At 41.5% G+C, this 22,342-nt stretch overlaps 1 protein-coding gene across 3 annotated transcripts in view; it reads left to right on the forward strand.

Annotated features, from left to right (window-relative positions):
* The first annotated feature begins 19,401 nt into the window (after positions 1–19,401).
* TMEM65 (transmembrane protein 65) overlaps positions 19,402–22,342 on the forward strand; it is a 29,644-nt gene continuing 26,703 nt past the window's right edge. The window contains exon 1 of one of the 3 annotated variants that reach the window (XM_066176327.1): positions 19,402–19,826. In XM_066176327.1, the coding sequence (XP_066032424.1) occupies positions 19,508–19,826 (319 nt within the window). In that variant the 5' untranslated portion in view covers positions 19,402–19,507. The remainder of the gene's footprint in view (positions 19,827–22,342) is intronic. The other 2 variants (XM_066176335.1, XM_066176344.1) reach the window with 2 other exon arrangements.

A 22,342-nucleotide genomic window follows, 5' to 3' on the forward strand; every position in this document is an offset into this window, starting at 1 on the left:
CCTCAGCATCTGGCCCATCTCATGCATCTCTTTTACCAGAACCTCAACCCAATCCGGGTGGGTCCTTTCTGAGGCAGGCTGTGGGGCAGAGTCAGGCTCTGGGGTATCATCCCTATTCTGTGGGCTAGGTATCAGGGTGGTTATCCAGGTCAATCTTCCCTTATCTCTGAATGCTAAACAGAATACGCATATTAGCAGCACCAGCCATTGTATGATATCATTAGCATTCAGAGAGGATTTAAACCCTTCAAAAACTGGTGGGGCAGACCCAAAGAGATGGGTAAAGGGTTGGGAAAAAGAAACTTCCCCCGGTGTCATTTCCTCACAGTAGGTACCATTGTTAAAGTAACTCCAAAAACACACAGTTAGTGTACGATAGCCCTGAATCCATGTGCCTGCCTTCCAGAGGAAATTAAAAATCCATGAGTTCTTCACCTTATTAAGCCATAAAATAAACTGGATGACAGTCACAGTAGCCTTAGTTATAGGGCCCATGTTTAGATAAGGGCCTGCAAATGGAAGGAATACAGCCACAACCACATGCCACCCAAACCAGGCTAAGTTAGACCACATGATGCAGCCTAATGAGGTTTTTATATCCAACGCACACAAAAGAAAGTACTAGGTTAGTTAAGAACTGCTATTTCTCTTCCCTTTTCTTTTCTCAGTGCCCTCAAGCCCCACGTTGGGCGCCAAAATCTGTCTTGGTTTAGGAAGACAGGTATCTGCTAGGTAAAATGACAATCAGAGGCTCTTTGGCAAAGATTTGGGAAATAGGAATAGCAGTTCTTTACTAGTATGTAATACAAAGCAAACAAACACAAAAAAAACTCCCCCCCCACCAAACAACTACAGCATTAATGACAAACGACAACAGTACCAAGAACCTTGAGGGCTTTGTTTCACAAAACCCAGGGCAGTTTGGTTTCGGTGTCCCTGCAGGATCCTCAGAGCACCAAGCTGGAACAGTGGAAAAGTCCCGGGCTGGTAGCTGGGATGGCAGGGTGTCCCGGCAGGCAGGGGCAGGATGTCCCGGCAGCGCAGGGAGTGCAGGGTCACGCTGCAGCAAGAGGAGCAGCGCCGAAGAAGCTGAAGACGAGGCAGAATAGCGGCCCAGCTTCTGCTCCGCGGGCTTTGCGGCGGCTGAGATCCTCGAGGAGCGGCCGACACGCGTCTCCCGAACGCCGGAAGCCGAAAAGCACGCAGCTGCCTCAAGCTGTGTCTTTTACCTGCGTTATCTCCCCCTTCCACCTTTTGTCCATCTCTTTGTTTCAGCCAAGCACTCTCAAGTATCCAACACCCGGTCCCCTTGGCAACCCGTGGGGAAAAAATTCCCCAGAGAAAGAAGGAACAAACCCAACCCCCAACAGTATGAATTTGTTCTCTACTCAGCCAAATACTTCGCAAGAATTCAGAATACAACAGTAAATGTTGTGTTACACAGACCTGGTTTTAGCTCTAATCAAACACTGTGACAAAGTTTAATATACTGTTACTTTTGCTAGAACCAAATACCCTGCAGCTTTTCACTATGATGTGAGAGCAACAAAGTGAGTAAATTACTTTCCTTGGCTGGACATTTTCTCATTCAGGCTGTTTTCAAACTCATCTAGTTTTCACATTACTTAAGCAATTAACCATATGAAACCTCTTTTTCTCACTTCTCTGTCCCCAAAATGTAATATTCCACCAGACAAGCCCATTAAGTCCCCATTCTGCGGCACATTATCACCTCTGCTGCTGTGTACACAGAGAGGTGGTTGGAGCAAGGACCAATTTACTGTTTTCTAAATGTTCCCCACTTCCATATGTACTTAGACATCAATAGAGATGGCAAATAAGGAATGAAATAAGCTGAACTGTCACCAGGAAGAGAAAGAAAGCCTCCCTCTTTTCCATTAGCTGCTGTTTACCACCGTCTTCAATCTTCACATGTAAAGCTGGAAGATCATCTTAAGCAAGCAGTTACAGCAAAACATGGGAGCCAGCAGATTTTTAGGATTAATTTATCCCGTAGTGGGCTATTCAAAGGAAATGCTGAGCCTCTCCTAATCACTTTAAGAAGATATGGTCCCATATGCAAGTGCAATGTATGACATCTTGGTCCCTTGAAGTAATGAGAATTTTGCAACTGAATTCACTGGGGCAGGATCTTGTGTTAATGCCTCCATTCCTACCACTTCTTTTGCTTGCTGGAGGCAGTTCTAGGATGGCATGTATTTTCTGGGAAGGTGGTTCTCCTGCAGCTCTGGCTCTTGCTGGTGCAGTGTGGTTCCATGTCACTTGATGGATGTGAGCCTTCAGAGCCCTGCTCTTCTTCTCCACAGAATAATGGCTGCCACACAGATCTGTGTCAGGGGAGGTTTATGTTGGATATCAGGAAAAGGTCTTGTCCCAGAGGGTGGTTGGGCACTGGAACACGCTCCCCTTGATCACAACATCAATGTTGTCTGAGTTCAAGGAGCTTTTTGACAATACCCTTGGGAACATGGTGGGACTCCTCAGGTTGTCCTGTACAGGGCCAGGAGCTGGACACAATGGTCCTTGTGAGTCCTTTCCAACCCAGGATAAGCTATGATTCCAATGCCTCTCTTTCACTGTCTTTGTTAACTTGTCAGGTGTTGCAAAAACTGTGATGGCTGAGGATTGTTGAGGAAGGAAAACCAAGCTCCTACTGAAGCTTTACTTGCTTTTAAAGTAAAACAGAGGCATGGGAACATGCTGAGTGGCTCCCAAGTGGGGGTGCAGAGGCTGCAAGGTGCTGGATCCAGCTGCTAATGGGTGCAGGTACAGGCACATCGCTCTGCAGCTGCACCAACTGTGTGGGCTTTGGAGACTGGGGAGAGAAGCACAGGTGAGAGCTGTGTCATGAGCTGTGTCCTCATTGGTCTGTTGGACTCTGAAGGGCAGCCACCTGCCTGCACTGGTCACCTTTAGATATGTCCCACTCAAGCTTCTGCATCTTCTTAGTCCTTGCCCAGTCTCTTTGTCTCAGCTACTTCAGGCTTGGACTGGGACCTGAAAGGCCTCCAGCTGGAATGCTCCTTGCTCCTGTTTCTCCAGTGCCCATCCAGGATCAGAACTGAAATTATTGTACACAACAGCCTCAGCCTCCTGAGATGATTGAACAGAGCAGATTGGACTTTCTCCCCTGTAACACATGGCTGACCCTAACACCATGGATAAAATTATTACAGAAAATCACCTGACAGCTTCACCTGCACTACAGATATCTTTAATGTAGCATATTTCAGTTCCTCTGAAAGTTGCTTTCCCAGAAACAAGTGGAAACCACCTTAAAGCAGTAAGAATAAATTTGTATAAAATCCCACATTTTCAGATTGCTTTAAAACCATCTGAATTGCTAATATGATATGGACATGACTTGGACACGAACTTCATTCCTGATAATAGAAATTTGTAGTGAACTGATTTAGTATGGGATATTTCGGTCAGTAAACAAGCAGGAGAACATTCCACCAATTTATAATTTGTAAAACTGAATGTCTACAGCAAAGGCTGAGAAAACTGCTTTCTTCTTTCCCCACAAGGGTGTCTTAAAAACTAACAGAACTATGATAAAAAGTAACAATCTCACTTTTATGTATAACCAAAATTCCTCTTCTGGGATTGAATTCAGCTGAGGCACTAACAAATTCCTCCATAACATCAAAAATTAAGTCTGAATAACTGCATTTTAGTGGAATCTTTCTGACTCTGATGAGAGAACACACACACACACACACACGCAAAAAAAAAATTGGCAGTGTCAGTCCAAGGTTAGAATATATTCCAGGACAAGAAAATTTAGAAAGCAGCAAGTCTGAATCCATCACACAGTACTAAAACTTCAGATTCATAATAACTAATTAAATATGCATAAAGTTATATGATTCCTTTCAGCTCACTATTCACAGTAAAGTAATTATTTTAAAATTAAGAATCGTTTAAGACAGTTAATGGTAAAGATACCATGTATCTTCACAGGAAGAATATTGACAGTAGGTTTCACTCCCCCTCACCATTTTCCCTCCTCCAGAACTGGCAAAAATAACATGAAATGCCAAGCACAACATCAAAATAATTCAAGGGTGATTTGCTGTTCCTAAAATATTTATAGCCACATAAAGCATCGATTTACACATTAGTGCCTGCACATGTGTCTGGCTGACTGTGAATGCAAGCCAAAGCATATTCCTAAATCCAGCTGTTTCTCTTGATGCTGCTGGCCAGAAGTGTGAGTGGAGGGGCTCATCAGAGAAAGGCCCTGGTGTGCTGGTGGAGTTGCTTCGTTAAGATTCAATACTGAGTCTTGAATTGTGAGAATGAAAAGACACAAAATAATTGGCTAAGTCAATGAATGCAGGAAGAAGGGGAAAAGGAAACTAATGGGGCTTCCTGCAAGGTTGTGAAGCTGAGAATGAGAAATGTTATATTAATGAAGTTGATGGTGAAAAGGAAGTGCTCAAAAAAGGAAGAAACAAATGACACCCAGTTTAGAAAGCGTGGGTGGCAGGAAGAATAATGATGCCATTAGTCACAGATAAGAGAAGTCAGGGGACAGGAATGTTAAGAAAGATGCTGAGTTCAAACACTGCGACTATGCAGCTATGTAAAAACCAGTCAGTGAAAGGATCTTCTTGAATATCAAGGAGAGATAACTGTGTTCATTCATAAACTTCAGAGGTTTTGGAGAAAAGTTTCCCTATTGCTTACACATGCAAGATGGTGTTATATAGCAGGAACAGATGATTCTGGGATAAGGTCACAAAAAAGTGAATATCAGTAAATATTACATTATATTATATTGAAGAATAGAGTAGAATTGAGCAGAGTAAAATAGGGTAGAATAGACAGTTTGGGTTGGAAGGGACCTACAGTGTTCATCTAGTCCAACTTCCTGACCACTTCAGGGCTGACCAAGAGTTAAGGCCTCTTGTTAAGGGCTTTGTCCAGATATCTGACTGGTACAGACTAGTTTGGTATGATAATCCTCTTGGGACCTAGAAGAAACTTTTTAAGTTTATGTAACTGATTTTTCATTGAAATGACTTCTATTTTTGCAATTTTATTAAGTAGTGCAAACTTTCAGGTTTGCTATTTTGAATGATTGCATAAAGGTCTAGGTGTTTAATGGTCAAATGTTGCTTTAATTTGAAATTAAAGAAGAATATAGAGACAAGCTACTTTGGCAACAAAATTTGACAAACAGTTCTGAGCTTGTGCTTCTTTAGCTGTAGTGAAATGCCAGCATTGGCATGTAGAAGCATTTGCTCCTTGTAAAATGATACAGATTTCTCTCTCATTTGTTGAGGATATGATTTTCTACAAATAACATCACATGACTACAGAATAATAAGCCAGTGGAAAATCGCTATTAAGAGTTAAGAACACATGTTCTTTGTCCCAAAATCTTCCTCATTATTATCACAGGCATTACATATGACAGATAAAGATTTTTAAAGTAAATGGGGAAAAGAAGAGGGGATTTTCCAAACTTTCATCAAAAGTCCTGGCTGTGCATGTCACTGTTAGGCATGCTGCACTCTTTTTGTTTATTTGTGAACATGCATTTTCTTTGGACAGGGCTGACAGCTTTTAAGATCAGGATTTTTCTGTGCAGAAAAACAGTGAAGGTGCTCCTCCTTTGCCTGTATCTGTCCCGCATGGGATTCATTTTGTGTACTCCACATGAATGAAAGCACTAAAACACATTCTTCTCTGTCACCCTTTCCCCTAAACTCTGCTTTCCCCTGCTGGGCTCTGCGTGAGAGCTGCCCTTTACCGCCTCCAGAAGGAGCTGTGCTGTCACCTACCACACTTATAAGGAAAGCCCCACGGAGTTGTAGTTGGGTGGCTGCTTGAAGGTGGACTTTAGAACCACATTTGCTACAGGATTCTGAGTAACCAGATGATTTCAGCAAAGAGGTAGAGACCACATTGTTGAGACCACTCTCGGCATGCACAGAGAATGTCTGCATGACCAGAACAATTTAACTCTCTCCAAGGGTGGTAAAAAAGACTTTATGTGAGTTGTTCATTGTCTTAGGAAGTAGTTTAATTGGCATATATAAAAACATAATTTATATTGATACATAGTTTCAAGAACACTTAAATAATGGAAATATTTTGAAATCTACCCAAAACAAGATACTGTATGTTTGTGCTCAACACCTTTATTTGCTATTACAGAGAGATGATGGTCTCTAATGAACTCTGTATAGGACTACAGCAAAGCTGAGGATTCAGGGTAGATATAATTGCTACTATTAACTTTTTAAAACCTATTGCATTCTGGGGAAGTGCTTTGTCTATTTTAAACTCAGCTGGGGCTATTGGATGGACAAAGCTTTAGTGCCTTGGAGTCTTTTTACTGAATTTTTAACAGCCATTTTTAGAAGGCTTTAAAGCCAATTCAGGCTGCTTGGCACATGACCTACAGTGGGACTTCAATGGCTTTGAAAGCAGGGTTAACTTGTCCCAGTCTGGGCTGTATGCCAGTGTGTCAGATCACACAGCAAGGTAAGCCTGCATCGCGGTGCAAATCTACAGTTGACAACTTTGGCTTCTGGAAGGGCTGGATGGCATTGGGCACTGCTGGGTGCAGCCCTCAGCTGCAGAGAGCAGCTCATCTGCCCTCGCAGCAGCTGCAGCTGGGAAAGGGCCATGGGATCCTGCTGGCAAATGGACCACAGCACCCAGCGTGGAGAGCAGGAGCCAGCAATGGGGCTGCACAGCAACCTCCCGACTCAGAAGAGCCACAGCAGAGGATGATGAAAGGGAATCAAATGAGTCAAGTCTCACATGCAGTGGATGCAACTGGGCAGGTTTTAAATCACTGATTCACTGTGATGTGTTTTCACTGCTTGTAAAATAAGATGGAAGTACCTTCTTCCAGAGAGAATTAATTTACTGGTGTTTATCTGCCTGTTCAGAAGTATAAAGTGCTATACAAATATGTTGCCAGAATGGGAGGAAGAAAATTTACCTCTGACTCCTTGATTGCTGTGTATTCTTGTCACTACCATGTCATAATGGTTGGATATCAAGGTTATCAATAGGATGGTCAGTGCCAGACTCCTTTGGCACAAAGCTCTCCAAGTCAGGGCCCTATTCTCTTATTTCCTCACAATGTTTGCAGCAGCTGCGGCAAGGAGATTTCCGTGGAGACTTTGAACTAGTAAAATAAACAAAAAAAACACTGCTTGTAATTTAATCCACACAGATGATTATGTATTAAATACTCATGAATATGTGTATGTTCTCCCATACTTCAGCCTACAGAATTTTACCTACTGGCATTAACTCTATACTTCTGTGTAATTGGATCCTTATAGAACATCTTTCTACATACTGAGCCAAGATTTTCCTCTTTCATTTTATGACTATAAAGGAATCCTACACAGGTTTTTTTGGTGTTTTTTTTTTTTTTTTTGATTGTTAAGACTGCTATTGAGCAACTCCCTTCCTGATTATTTGCTGAGAACATGATGGAAAAAGAGAAGTTTCAGTCAGATCTTCCAAAACATGACAGAACATGCCCAGAGGTAAAGTGCATGCACAAGTAGAATTTGAAACAAGTTCTGTAACATACCTTAGGCATAATTTCATATCCTATATGAGAAATGCAAATTTCTAGATAATCTTGGCTGCTTGTGCTTCAGTTGCAGACAGCTCTTGTAAGAGCTCATGGAGATTCCATTAGATCTGTCTTAGATCTGTATTTTAGATTAAACACACCCAGAAATCCATTAACATGGAAAGTTTCATTATATAGACAGTTCGGAAACCTGGCACAGTTTGTTCAAAACACTCCTAGAAATCTTAATGTATTCATTTGACTATAACCAATATTTACAAATAGAGATGTACAGTCAAAATTGGCACATGGCACCAGGCTACTCTCTAAGTACCTCTGACCTTCAAATTAGAGTACACACAGCCCTAAATTTCCAGTGTCTCACCTGCTGTCTCATCTTAGATGTGCTGCAAATCCCCCTAATGTCATTTAATTTGACGAGGTAAGCAAACCTAAAAGCTATTTGCAAGCAGTTTCAATCACCCTTCCATGGAGTAAAACTCTGATCTGGGCAATCATTAATAGTTTTAATGATTCTCATGATAACAAGTGGGGCTTTTGAGAGCTCAAGTCTAAAGTTTACACAATAGTTCTTTTTTTCGTAGTTGTTGCTTCATGTAAATTTCTTGTCATTGTGACTGTTATAAAAACCTTTAGAAAACTGATAGAATGTTCTTTAAAAGCCCCAAGCTCTCCAAGAATTATAAAAGCACCATTAAATAACCTAAATGGTGTTTTGTAAAGATGAAGCACTACAACTTCATAAGGGAAATTCTGACTTCAGTGCAGTCTGTGGTCTCATTTTAAAGTGACCAGTGTCTTGCATTTAGTGAATGTAAGCAAAAGCTATAGGTAAGTGGAAAAGGAGACAGAATTGGAACAAAAAAACACACAACTATTTTGATGCAAATTCTCTGAAGCAATTTCCAGTTTACTGATGTGTTGAAAAATTGTTTTTCTTGTATTCTACCCCGCAAATCAATTATCTGTGTTTTTAGATCTCTCTAGCTAACCACACTTTGGTAATGAAAATACACAACCAGGGAAGCAACAACTTCATCTTTTTGTGCTATGGAAAACCAAAGGCAATTTCCACTGTTCAGAAACTAACATTCTCCTGTTCTGAAGCTCTTCATATGCGTTTTGTGCTATCTGATATACACTGTCAATTTAACAAAAAACGACCTTTTCTATTACTAGATGTCAGATTGCATATTCTAAAAAATCATCTCATATCCTGGTTTTATGGGTTATGTACAAGGTTAAATTGCAAAGTTTCAAATTGCAAGTTCATTTGTTCCTGTGCCTTGGGAAGTATTTATTTAAAAGTGAGTATAGTAAGCTCATAGAACTGCAAAGAGGAAGAGGTAATATACACAACACAAGTGAAGACAGTGCATCTTTTGTCATACATTTTGAAGAGTTTGTTCTTTCTTCTCATATAATCACACAGTTATCTCGCATTGGGAGGGACAGAAATCAGGAAAAATTGTGTTGCATTGACTGGTATAACCACTACTATGTAACTGATCATTTACTTGGCTTGTAGCAATACCAGGAGCAAAACTTCTGCTCATGATTCCACTTGTACTTTTAAGTGGCCTTGCAATCTCCAGTTTGGAGGCTGCTTCTCTGGGGGACACCATATTCCCAGTACATCTACAGATGAATATTTACTTCCAGTCCTTAACACTGTATCCAATTACCATCTCTATTTGTCAAACACAATGTGCTTTGGAGCCCTCCACAGCAATAATTTTGTAAACCACTTAAAAATCATATTTGTGAGTGGCAATACAACAGAAAATAACAACGCTTGGTATCAACAAATTGCTCCTCTGGTGCATCATGACTAGAAACTCCTAGAAAAGTAGTTGTTTCTCCCTCAGTTGCAGTTCATGTGCAAATACTATTTGTTTCTATTTCTCTCCAAAATAGATAATTTTGAGAAAATACCAGTTGTTGTTCAGATAATAATTTGTACTGGCAAGACCAGTTTATATTCCAGATTAATTTGAGAGTGAAGAGTGTCAAAGAATGGGGTAAATATGGATGAAGTTATTCTGGACTGTGGGATTTACCTTCTGACACATCTGGTAGAAGATGCAGGTTCCCTTGTTCTACACACATCAGCTGAGAGCCCATGCACTGAGCTCACGTCCTGCTGTCCTTTGGGTTTATTTCCTGAAGAGCAAGCACTCTGCTGAGCAGGTTTAAAATCCTACCCAGGGTTTGCAAGAGAAAAGGCAGTCAATAAAAGTAAAGTAGTGTCTGAGGACAAGTAGTATCTGTGCTTTAAAGGTGGTTTTGACTAAGCCTACCTGCTAAAGCTTATGCATCTGGAAGTTAAGCATTAAGTCATAGTCACTTCCTTTGCAGTCTGTGCAGATACCCAGGTACCAGTAGAGGGTGATTAAGCTCCTTACTGAACAAGCCTTTAAACTAAATCAAGTGAATTGCCTTCCAGAGGTGTCTGCATCCCTCCCCACCAATACTGGGAGGCCAGACACCTCCGCACAGACACCTGCACTTAGGTGCTACCTACCATGGATATCTGCAAAGTTAGGAGCATAAATCTGAGCTGGTTGCTCTACTCTCTCTTTATAATCCATGGAAACCTGAAGTTCAGGCAGTAAAGCCCAGAAGGAAAACTGCAGATGAGCCAGACTGAGGAGACTGATGGAAAATATACAACAGCAATGCACAGTCAAAACCGTAAAAATTTGTGTTGCTGCTCCAGATCACGTAGGCTGCAGGGAGTAAGAGGTGAGGCAGCACAGAGCTGAAATGCAAGAGACAGATACTGGCAGAGATCACTGAGGTCAGGCAATACTGAAGCAGAGTAATAAAATAAAATCAATAGCTACTTGGATTACACAGTGGTTAAGAAACCAGGCAGGACAGACTCTGTCCTTCCTATGGGCAAGCAGTCTTAGATATTGAGCAGCATTGTTGGGGATAAGGTTTTTTTATCATAAGATCTTTATTTCTTGTAGTTATGCAAGCAAATCAAACAACAGTGGGATAAGGCAAATAGACAAATAAAAATAGAAATATTATCTTGCAGATCATTTTGCTGTTAAAACTAGACTATAAAGTGAATGGTTATGGAGCATTACACTGAGCGATAGAAGTGTCATAGCTCCACTGAGCTTCTGTACCTCCATGCACCTAAAAGTTTGGCTCAAGTCCTCTGTTTGTTTATCAAATATCTACGTAATACACAAGTCCCTATAAAGGCAATTTATTCTCTGCCCATTTGTTATTTCTTTTAGACAAAAAATCTTCTGGAAAAGAATTCTTGTGTAGCATTAATGTACCTGAGGAAAAAAGGTCAATAAATCAATAAACATATTTTCAGTTGTTATAGGACCTTTTAAGCCCAAATGCAAATTTTGTACATTTATTCATCCACTGTATATAAAGGTGGTAATTCTAGGACACTCTGCTGTAGACTGAGAGCAAAATAGATTAATTAGAGTACAATGGTGGCCTACTGTGTTGGTAATGAATGGACGCAAGACTGATCTGTCCTCTGTTTTATTTAAAAAGATCAGAGCAATGAACAATTCAGCCACTCTTAAAGTGGCACTGCTCTGTCTGAGAGAGCATGGGTCAGCAAATTTCACCACTACATTCCTCCATGGGTTATGAAGGTGCAGGAAAATTCAAGTTAAATATAAGCAAGATAAATCCCTGGATTTCACAAGTGAGATTCAGTGGCAGCAAGCATTCTCCTCTATTAATAGGACTGTTTGCTTGTGTATTCACTCTAACATCTTCCAAACAAATGGCTAAGGATGTGAGAGAATCCAGAACCATTGGTTCTGCCATTGGTCATGTGGCCTGTCATCCCTCTAGTTCACAAATCTCTCCTCTGACAGTGATTGCTATCTGACTTTAGAAAGAATGCAAGAAACCCACAGCAGGTAGGTATGGAATAACCATTTTTCAGTTTTCCAGTTTTTTCACATTTAATTTTGATAACCATTCTGCTAAATGTCTCATCTTGTTCTGACTCTTCTTTAGCTTCAGAGCAGTTTTTTAAGGGCTTGCACAGTACAAATTTCATATTTTGCATCGTTTTATAACAGCTCTCCCAGCAACAGCCCAGGGAAAAAAGGGGTGAGGACATCAAGGGAACACAGGGAATGGAGCCAAGATACAGTGCCCAGAACCTCATACTTTGTTGCAATGAATATTGGAAGTTTTCTGTTCCTTCCTGTGAGATTAGGAGAATCCCTTCTGTCAGCTGCTTGTCTAGGTCTCCTGGATAAGTCTGTGTACCCAAAATTTGGGAAGGAAACCAGGTTCTTTCTTTAGTTTGCTTTAAAAATATACTAAAATTTGTTACCATTATCCTCTAAAGCACTAAAACATCACAGATACTAACTTTTGCAGAATATATGCTAATATTATAACAGACTATTATAATAGTCATTCCTTACCTGTAACAGCTGGATATCAGCCTCACTGGGTCATTTGGAATTTAGGGCCAAGACAAGATTTCTTTCCATGTGCTACTGCTCTGTTCACCCACCTGGTACAGCAAGCACTCTCAGGGATTGCCAGCAGTGAACCCTCAGTGACAGGGAAGCAGCACATCAGGCTGTGCCTTGTACCCAGCCAGCTGCCCCTGACAATTAAGATTGTTTCTAGTTTGACATAAAATGCTGTTGTTCAGGAAGGAGCTCAGGGTATTGAACTGCCTGACACACTGCAAAGCAGTGGCTTTTGGTCATTACTGATTTATTTCACATTTGCATCTGCTTTTCTAGGGATGAAGATGTTTCTCTTTACGAACAAATTCTTTGCCTCCTCTCGTATCCAATTTGATATTAGGTTCAATACAATACTAGAAACAGTTGGCTGGAGTAAGTAATCATTATTTACCTGCACAGGAGTCAGTCATGCAGGCATAACATGCACATTCCAATTCTTTGCTGTGAGTGGCCAGTTACTGTAAAAGTTCTCTACCTTGTAACTTTTATCCTTAGGAAGTTATTTTCTTTTTGCTAAAGGAAAGAGGAATCAAGACTTGCAAAATTTTGATCTTTATTAGTCCATACAGAAATTAAGTGGTTAATTAAAACCACCATGACATAAAACACATTAAAAATGCCATTTGATTTAATGGTGGATTTACCATCTCACAGTCACTTGCACATTTGAAGATTATTATATCTCTGTAGTTATTATGAACTGCCTATGGCCTTTTTTCCCAATGCTGAATGAAATATTAGTGTAAACTATCCTAATGATCTTACACACCATCTGTTTCTGCTCCTTTTATCATCTTTCTGTGATCATACATCTTCATATTTTAAATAGATTTATATGTCCTCTACAAACAATTAAATAAATCTTGTAGGCAATAGAACTTTTGATGATCTCACCGAAACAGTGGAAGTAGTCTGAAATTTAAACAGACAGTAATTAAATATTCATTGCCACTCTGAGAATGAATTAATCCAGCAGTTAAATCTGCACAGCAGCTATTCAACAGGAAACATCTAAATGTGGATTTTAATCTATTCTGAGTATTGGTAATTTTTTTAATTTGAGGGGATATGCACATATGACCCCATTCAGGAAAGAGTTCATTCACTGGTTTAGATGAACCTCAAGATTCCAGACAATGAGGATACAAATAATTTTACAGTAAGACATTGCAGTTTTTTGCACCTCACACCTCTTTATTTCCTTTTTTTAAACTATCTAGGTGATAGAATCAGTCAATTGATTGGCATCCTAACTTATATTCATAGAACTCATCTTGTGATTTTTAAAAAGGAATTTTCTTTAAAGAGTTCAGACTATGAAATTCTACGATTATTGACAGGGGCCATTACATTATCATGGTGTATAATCAAATTTGCTTTTGTATAACAAGGCAGCTTCAAACAGCAACTTAGTTATCAAGAAATTAGGGAACAGAAATTGAAAATTGCACTGAAGACTTCAAGACAAGTCGGCATGCTTACTTCTGGAAAAAGAGGGGACCAGCAAGTAGCAAGTGGACTGGGGAAAGCCTCCAAAAAGCAGCCACGGGCCCTTCTAAAGTAACGGATCAGGCACAGCCGGGCTGAGTATGTTAACAGGGTAGTGTGGGGGGAAGACTTCTAGAGTAGAAAGTGAGAGAGAAAAAGAAAGAGGCTGATGAAAAGGAAAACCAAGGAAAACAGAGAAATCCGTGCCTGAAAACCTCTGTGGGGAGGTAACAAAGCTTTTGCTCATGACCTCTTTCATTGAATGTGTAAACAGGCTGAACAACAGCTTGGGCTGCCCTTTCGGTGGTATTTAATTCTCATCTCCTGTGACTAATTAGCTTTGCTCATTAGAAGAAAACAGGATTAAGGGGCAACATGGATAATGGTGACTGGGATGTTCTATAAAGCATGAGGGAACAGCAGCCTCAGACACAGCGAAACATTATCAAGATGGGGTCACTATAGGTCATCTCATCCATTTTACACCGCCAAGTGGTAGATGTCTCCAAGGTCCTAACCCAGCTTGTTGTACGGCGTTGAGACCTTTATCTTCCTTTCATGTTTCAAAGGAAGGCAATGGTATAATATCCTTGGTGTGATACCACCCCAGAACTAAGCAGCCAGAGGCAGGTGGCTGGGAAAAGGTGTTTTACAGCATTCACGTGTTCAGCTGACTCCAGAGCTGGGCAGGAGCTGCTCATTCCTCACACCACATCAGCCACCCAACGCCCTGCTCAGCATTTTTATAGACCCAAAAATCAATCTTACACACCTCAAAGAATGTCCAAGTACCCCCTGATGACAGTCACAGTTTTACACTGATGTTGGAGACCCTCTGTACAGCAGAAATTACCAGAGAAATTTTGGACCACCGAGTCCTTTTTTGGGAGAGATAAAACAGAAAACAGCTCAGTTAGCTCAACAAATGTAAGTTATATATGTTGCTTTCCTCTGACATTTCTGACCCTCTTTTGGAACATTTCTCTTCTTTGATACATTCCCCCTGACATATTTGAATGCAGTTTACTAACTGAAACAGTTCAGTGCTCTCACCTTACCCAATTTACTAACACACTCATCTTTTTGATCTCAAAGGATGTACTGATCTTTATCTTTTCCAAGTAGAATACAAATGCTGGAAAACAAAGGGCAAAATTTTCCATTATGTTTAGTGTGAAAATCTCCAGGACTCATTTGAAGAAATGTTGGGAACCATATATTATAATTGTGGGAGAAATTACAGTAAACACCTATATTTGGCTTTTCAAAGTCAAAAGAAGAACTAAGAGATCATCTAAGCAGAACTAAGAGCTTGACTAAGATAAGACTTACTTAATTATTATATGAAGCAGATCCCATTCTGTAGAAAATTACCCTTCAGAAAGTTGTTTCAGTTATTATTTTCACTGCTAAAATAAAACTCTGACTAGTTTTGGCTTCAAGATTTGCCGTACATCAATATACATGGATGGCTGTGACTGTACCGTATAATTTTTTTGTGTGCTGAAAATGTTGTTTAATAAAGCAAGTGTCTTAGAGACTATGTTTATGTTAAACTCACAAACTTCCTATTGATAAAGTGAAGAAATTTACCTTTGAACACTCTTTTTAACCAGCATTTTCCCAAACCTTTACTAATTTTCTCAATATATTTTTAAACTATGTGTAATTTATCTTAGACTGGGGACACTGTAGCTGAATACAATATTCTGAAAGCATTTACCCTGAAAGACAAACTAGATAGAATATGTGCAACTTCACATCTTGTATTTGATAACCCCATGTTTATAATTTAAAAAACCTCACTATCCATTTCAGGCACAGTGTTCCAGAGGGAGCTTATTCAGTGATTGTCTACCGCGATCTTCAGGTTTGTTCAAACCTTACATTGTGCCTTTTGCTTCCTGCGTGTTAAAAACATGGAATAATTTACATGAGAAAAATGAAGAGCAGAAAAGATCTTGACACTGTGTAAGCACTGTTCAGCAGTAACTAAAACATCCCTGTGTTATCAACAGTTTTCAGCACAAATCCCAAACACAGCCCCATACCAGTTACTGTAAAGAACTTTAACTGTCCCTGACAAAGCCAGTAGAGTCTAAGTCAAAAAATTGTCTTCAAATCGTTAATAAGTGTTTATCAATATTATAATGCATACGATTGTACAAAGCTCTACAAGAAGGGAAGTGGTGATAGTGAGAAAGATCCTCTGGCTGCACTAGATCTCCGATAAGTTCTTAAGTTGGGAGAGCAACTTTTTTACACGGGCAGTTCATGGTAGGGAAAAGGGGCAATGGTTTTAAACTTTTAAAAGAGGAAAGATTTAGATTAGATGTCAGGAAGGAGCTCTTTACTCAGAGGATGGTGGGGCACTGGAACAAGTTGCCCCGAAAAATTATGGATGCCCCAACCCTGGAAGTGTTCAACACCAGGTTGGATGGGGCCTTAGGCATCTGGTCTAGTGAATGACATCCCTGCCCATGACATGGGAGTTGGAATGAAGTGTCTTTCAGGTCCCTTCAACCCAAGACATTCTGTGATTCTATGATTATTATTCTAAGACTACTGCAAATTCTTCTTTTATTCCTAAATTATAAGATCTTACTCTTTTTTTGCACTATTGCAATAAATAATGGTAATTTAACCTCCAAAACTTGTCTTACATTCATATTTTAGACTGCAGATAGAATTTTGAATTTTAGAAAATGGTCAGTATATTTCAGGGCTCCTTTTCTGAGTGAACATTTGTGCGTCATAGTCTGTGGATTCTTCCACCTGCCAGCTACAAAGGACTATAGGGCCAGCCCCCAACTGGGCTAGAAGGACCAGAGGAGCCACTTGTTTTTCAGAAATGTGAGGCAAAATAAAAGTAGCTTGTACTCTCTGGGGCTATTTATTTGTAAGTTTCCTAGAAATTTTGACCTGCATAGGTCAAAATATAGTACTTTATATAAATATATAGTACTTTACTAGTAAAACATAAACTGTGCATAGTTGATTATCAACCTTTAAACCTTGGTCTCACCTTAGCTAACAATTTTCACCTTTACACTGGGCAGAGAAATCATCCTTAATAGAAAGTTCCTTCATTAATATTATATTACTCGACCACATAAGAATATAATTATTAAACATAGACCCATTATTTATATAGGATGAGGGCTGCAAAGTATTTCCTGCCAATATCCACAGAAAGACTTTTCTCTCAGCTCTGCAGTCCCTAGAAGGCCTTGCAGAAATCCTGTTAAAGATAGTTGGCATTTTTCTGCTGCTTTTTACATAAACTGCCTTCCAGTTTTTAAGGCTGAACTTACCTAACGTTCTGTGTCACATTTTTAACAATTTCCTTCAAGTCCTGTCAGTTGGTGTATGAGCCATCTCTATTAGTTTGGTCACTCATAATATAAATAATTTTAGGAGAAAATAAGGCTATCAGCAAAAACCCTAAGAAAATACAGAGAAACTTCTGCATTTTTCAGAACATCGTGAGAAATATGAATTTCAGCAGGTTCTCAAGCTCTGCTGGAGTGTCAGGGACTAATGAAAGTTACTGTACACCACCCACTGAACAGAGTTAAGTAGACAGTCTGATTAATTAAAGTGTCAGTTCAGCCAACGTTTTCAATTTCCCTTTTTCAGAAAATAAAAGCTCCAACCAAAAATTATGGAAAAAACCTATTAGGTTATTTAGGTAATTTCCCGTCCTTGCAGAATAGTCCCTCCAATGACATTTTTATTCCAATTTGTTCAATGCAGTTTAAAGACTTGGAAAGGTGTAAACCACAGCTGATGGCCACAGAAGAATTTGCTGTCTGCTAAACCCTGACCTCAACCCTGACACACAAGTACTGACTTTTATTTTCATAACAGTGTTGTATATTGTCTAATTAAATAATGTCCTTACATATCTCTATAGAGTGAATATTCCTATACAACAAATACCTAAAGACTACACGAGAAACTTCCTGCTCATTGTCCTTCAGTGTCTGAAAAGACCTGCAATGTTTTGGGTCCTGTCAAAACACCCCAAGAATAATCCAGATGCAATCACCTTTAGTAATATCTGTACAATGTGGCATGGGCTGCAGTGGTGGGAAAGGGAGAAAGTCTCTTTTCTTGTCAGAGACCTGTGCTCCTTCTTTGCTCTGTCTCTGTAGTTTGGTGCAGTCCAGCTGTGTGAATGTAAAATACAATGTAATATATAACACAACCAGAAATATGCCAAATTGAAGCATCACAGGTTTGGCCTCTGGAAAGTTTGGTTTTTCCTTATTTTTCATCTGGCATTTTTTTTCAGCCCCACTGCATGTCCTGCCTTTCCATGTGGAAGCATGTATTATTACTGTAAAAGCAATCTGGTTATGAAAATTTTAACAGCATTTTTGAACAGATTTATGAATATTGTTTTTACAGTTCTCTGGGATTGAAAACTATTACTGATTCCTATATTTCACCCAAAGAGCAGCAGAAGATTCCACTTTTTGAATGAAACAATTGGGAAGCACAGTTCTGAACACCATTAAAGGCTTAGTGGCTCTGGACCAGGAGTATGCAGAGAGACAGAATTGAAAAAAAATCTCTCCTCTCAGAGGCAGGCTTTATTAGATGCATGGAAAAATGGCATCTAAGTGAAAATAGTAGCCTATACTCCTCTATCTCTGCTATTTAACTAACAGGGTGAGAATTAAAATATTACACACCCAGGCCTTTACAACTTTTCTACATTTCTGCACTCACTTTCTGCTCCCTCTGCACTGTACATGTAGGATATATAAAACACCCATAGTTTTGAATGCATAGTCTAGGTAAGGCACCTCTGCTTATACTGAGATCTTTGTCTTTATACCATATGTTAACTCTGCAGCCATGGAAATGGAAAGAAAATGCTGCTTCTTCATGCAAAATTAAAACTTTCTGTTTGCCTTCCTCCAAGAAGGCAGCAGATGCCCCTGGCTGAAGAAACCACCTGGGTGGACATCAATAGGTCTGCTTCCTTTGGTGTTAAAGAGCTGCAGCAGTAAATTCTAAGTGCCTTCTGAAGTCACCTTCATATTAAACAAGCTAGGCATAAAATATGTGAGTCCCAGGTGGTTGTTTAGGTTCTTTGCAGTCTAATTACAGTATCTAATACAATCTGAATACAGTGCTTTGACAAAACAGTGAACAATTGTGGATTAACCTTCATGGACGGTATTTGTAGCAGCAAAGCTAAGAGAGGTCTAAAACCCAACCTGATTTTAAAGCAACCTCTGTTCCCTCAAGACATAAATTCTGTCCTGAATGGGGTGGCGTTTCTTTGATGTGGTGGTTGTTTGTTTGTTTGGTTTGTTTTGGGGGGGTTGTTTGTTTTTGTTTTAATAACTGTTCCGGGTGTGTCAGAATACCTGCTAATTAATTTAAAACAATACAACCGCTATATGCAAGCGAAGTGTACTAAGCCTAAAACTGGATGATGCAACACCACAATACTCTAAGGCAAGGCCCTGGAGAACGGGAAAGACAAGCAAAACCTCATTTCTGTAGCCCTGCTAAGCTGCTGGAGCCTGACGCTGCGAGAAGCCCTGGGAGCTCTCAGGCACCGTGACAGCGGGTGCACCGTGCCGGGTTCGGACGGCAGCGGAGCCCCGCGCCGCTCGGAAGCCGCCGGCTGCCGCCGACCCGCTCCCCTCAGAGCGGCCGGGCGGGCGCCTGCGCGGGGCCGCCCCTCGGGCCCCTCCGCCCCGCCCTGCGGCCGAGGCTGCCCGAGCGGAGCGGGGCTGGGGCCGGGGCCGGGGCCGGGGCGGGGCGGCGCTGCCGCCGCTGCTGGCGGGAGCTCGGCGGGGCGGTGCCTGGCGCGGACCGCCCGGCCCCACTGGCGGAGCAGCCGTGGGAGCGCGGCCCGGGCGACTCGGCCGCGGGCGGTTCTGGCGGCCCGAGCGCCGCGCCCTTCCCCGGCTCCATGTCGGCGTGGCTCGGCCGGGCGGCGCTGCTGCTGGGGCGGCCGGGGGGCCCCGCCGCCGTCGCCTCGTCCTGCCTGGGCTCGCTGCGGGGCCCGCGGTGCTGCTGCCGCCGCCGCCTGGGCAGCTTGCGGGGCGGCGCCGAGGGGCTGCTCTTCCCGCGGGGATCGCGGGCGCTCGGCACCCACCCCAAGAAGGAGCCGATGGAAGCGCTGAACACGGCGCAGGGGGCCCGTGACTTCATCTACAGCCTACACTCCACCGAGCGGAGCTGCCTGCTGCGGGAGCTCCACCGCTTCGAGTCCATCGCCATCGCCCAAGGTGAGCCGCGACACACCCCGAGCCCGGCTGGCGGTGGGAGGGCCGGGCCGGGGCAGGGGCTGAGCCTCCGAAGTTTGGGGGTCCACCCGCCCTCGCCCAAGCGACTGCTTCGGGCGAGTAGCAAACTCCAGCAGGAGGAGGCATCGAGAGCCGCTCGCCCCTGTGTGTTCGCGTAATTGGGTATAGGTGATGCACACGACCTGACATTTAGTTTCCAGAAGCATCCGCAGCACCTTTGGAACTTAAATCGGTCCAGTGTGCCAAATCCTCGGAGGGTCTGTCATCTCACCGGGTGTTTCAGAGAACCACGGGTGGCCATTTTTCGGAATGGGAGTAGGAAAGTGTGTCTCATGAAATCCTCCTGACACCAGGGCAGCAGTAAATTGATTTCAGACCTCTTAAGAGACGCCGGGCTGCTGCTGCTCTGGGAGCTCATTCATGAGTTACACTTCCCTGCACGGAGAGCTGCCGGCGCTGCTTCTTGGAAGTGTCGGTTCTCATTCGGGAAGGTGTGTGTGTGCTGGGGAAGTTTACGGATCTCCCTGAATACAGGGCTATGCAATGCCAATTACAGTAATTCACAGTGATTTTTCTCGTCTGATCCAACTGTTCTTGCCAACTTGACACTGTTCCTTAAACAAATCAAAACCTGACAAAACCAAATCCTCTTAATTACAACCTCCTTACTTCTAGTTCTGATCCTCAGCTGTAATTTACAATCCCTATTGCAGCGAAGATGATAGTGGGGACTTAAGAGATCAGTGTGCATTTGATCTAGGCCTCTTTGTGACTTTCGTAGTAGCGTGCCCTTGGAAAGGGCATTTCTGTGCCTTGTGGCTCCTCTGTAGATGTCTGGAAAAATTTTTGGGTGGGCAGAGAACAGGTCTAGGGGTCAGCTGTAAAAGTGTTGCTTTTGTGAAGAGCCAGAACCGTTTCAGGTATCTCTTTGGTTTTGTTTGTAGCACACTTGCGTATAAACACTAGTTTCTAGTCAGAGTGAGAGTAGTTCGCTTAAACGCCTCGTTTTGGGAGCAGCAGCGCTTCTCTCTTGCAGTGAATCAGTTTTGTTTGTTTCACAGCAGAGGGTAGAATGCTTTGAACTGGAAGTTGACACTAACTTTTGAATACTAACAACTAATACTCTTCTGAAATAAATCCTTCTCAGCTTCTGAAGGGTTCTTGCCATGAGGTTTTTGAGTGAGTTTCTGTCTCATCGGCTATTGCTCAGGTTGAACAGAATAGAGCTGTGTACCTGGAGGATTGTGTGGTGTATATTGAAATGAGACTTTAAAATTTCAGTATGGCATCTCAACGTTTATACAGATATAAGTCAACAGATGGTTGTATTTAATATCTTGTTGCTCAGATGCTGTTAGTTATAACTGAAAGTCTGTTGTGTAAGACGCTGTGACTTTCTGATGATTCAGGATTTAGAAACAAAGTAGCAAAAGCATTAGTTTGAATTTAGGCATTTTACTGCATGGGAGGTTATTAGTTGGTTTTAAGTTTATTCCACTAGTGGAAATTGCAATTCACTTTTGCCTGAAACTGTAATAATTAATCTTGCTGGAGAGATTGTTTCAGCCAAATCTCAGTTGTGGGCTTAGTAGTCTCATAGGTAAGGGCTGCATAAAGGGTTGTAGTGCCATCGGACCTCATCCTTGGAGTCAGATTCTTGATCTGCCCATCTAGCTTGATAAGACTTTTTTTGTAGATAACCTTTTCCTTTAGCCAGCAGCAGACTGCAGCACGGTAACAGCTGTCAGCTCTTACCTATAAGAAATTCTGTTTCTTCATGTGTTATGAAAAAAGAAGAATCATAAAAGGGCTTCTAGTAAGTCTGTTAAGTAGGAATTGGAGGGGAAAAAACCTATCTTGAATTTATTGCCCATAGCTGTTTTCTAGAGGATTGCTATTGAAAGAATTCAGATTTTGCGAGAAGGGCAGAGAGGTGTAGGATATGTATCATCACTCTCAACACAGTGGAGTGCCAGAAGAAGACAAGATGGATAGAAGGGCTGCACTTGGGAGAAAATTAGAGACTTTTCTGAGCTAGATGTTTGTATTCTGTATTTTAAATGCTTTATAATGTTTAGAAAATATTTTGAATGAATGCTTTTTCCTGCTGTTGAAATGGTGACTGTGTAGCAATGACCTGAATAGGTACGCAGGTTGTGAGTAGCAGATGAGGGGAGACTATTTGTGCCTTGCTTTCTAGGTACTTTCTCCGATTGCCTAGTGTCACTTTTGATCTTCACAAATCATGACTTCAGTCAAGACAAAACTGTTTTAGAGATGCTGGGCTTCTTATCAATCTTCTCATTTGCTGGCAGCATGCTGTAGCTCCCAGCAGCTGATTCTTCAGCTGAGGTCACTAATTGTACTTTTGTGTTCATTTCCAATGAAAGTGATACGAATGCAGCCTTCAAATTCTCTTCTTTACTGCTTGCATAAATTCCTGTGTTCTGTTTGAGTCTGAAAAATCAGTCTCTCCTTGATCATGAAATGCCTGTGCA

Source organism: Chamaea fasciata, unplaced genomic scaffold (assembly GCF_029207755.1).
Source record: "Chamaea fasciata isolate MVZ Bird 193981 ecotype frontalis unplaced genomic scaffold, bChaFas1.0.hap1 SCAF_1, whole genome shotgun sequence".
Taxonomy (NCBI): Eukaryota; Metazoa; Chordata; class Aves; order Passeriformes; family Sylviidae; genus Chamaea; species Chamaea fasciata.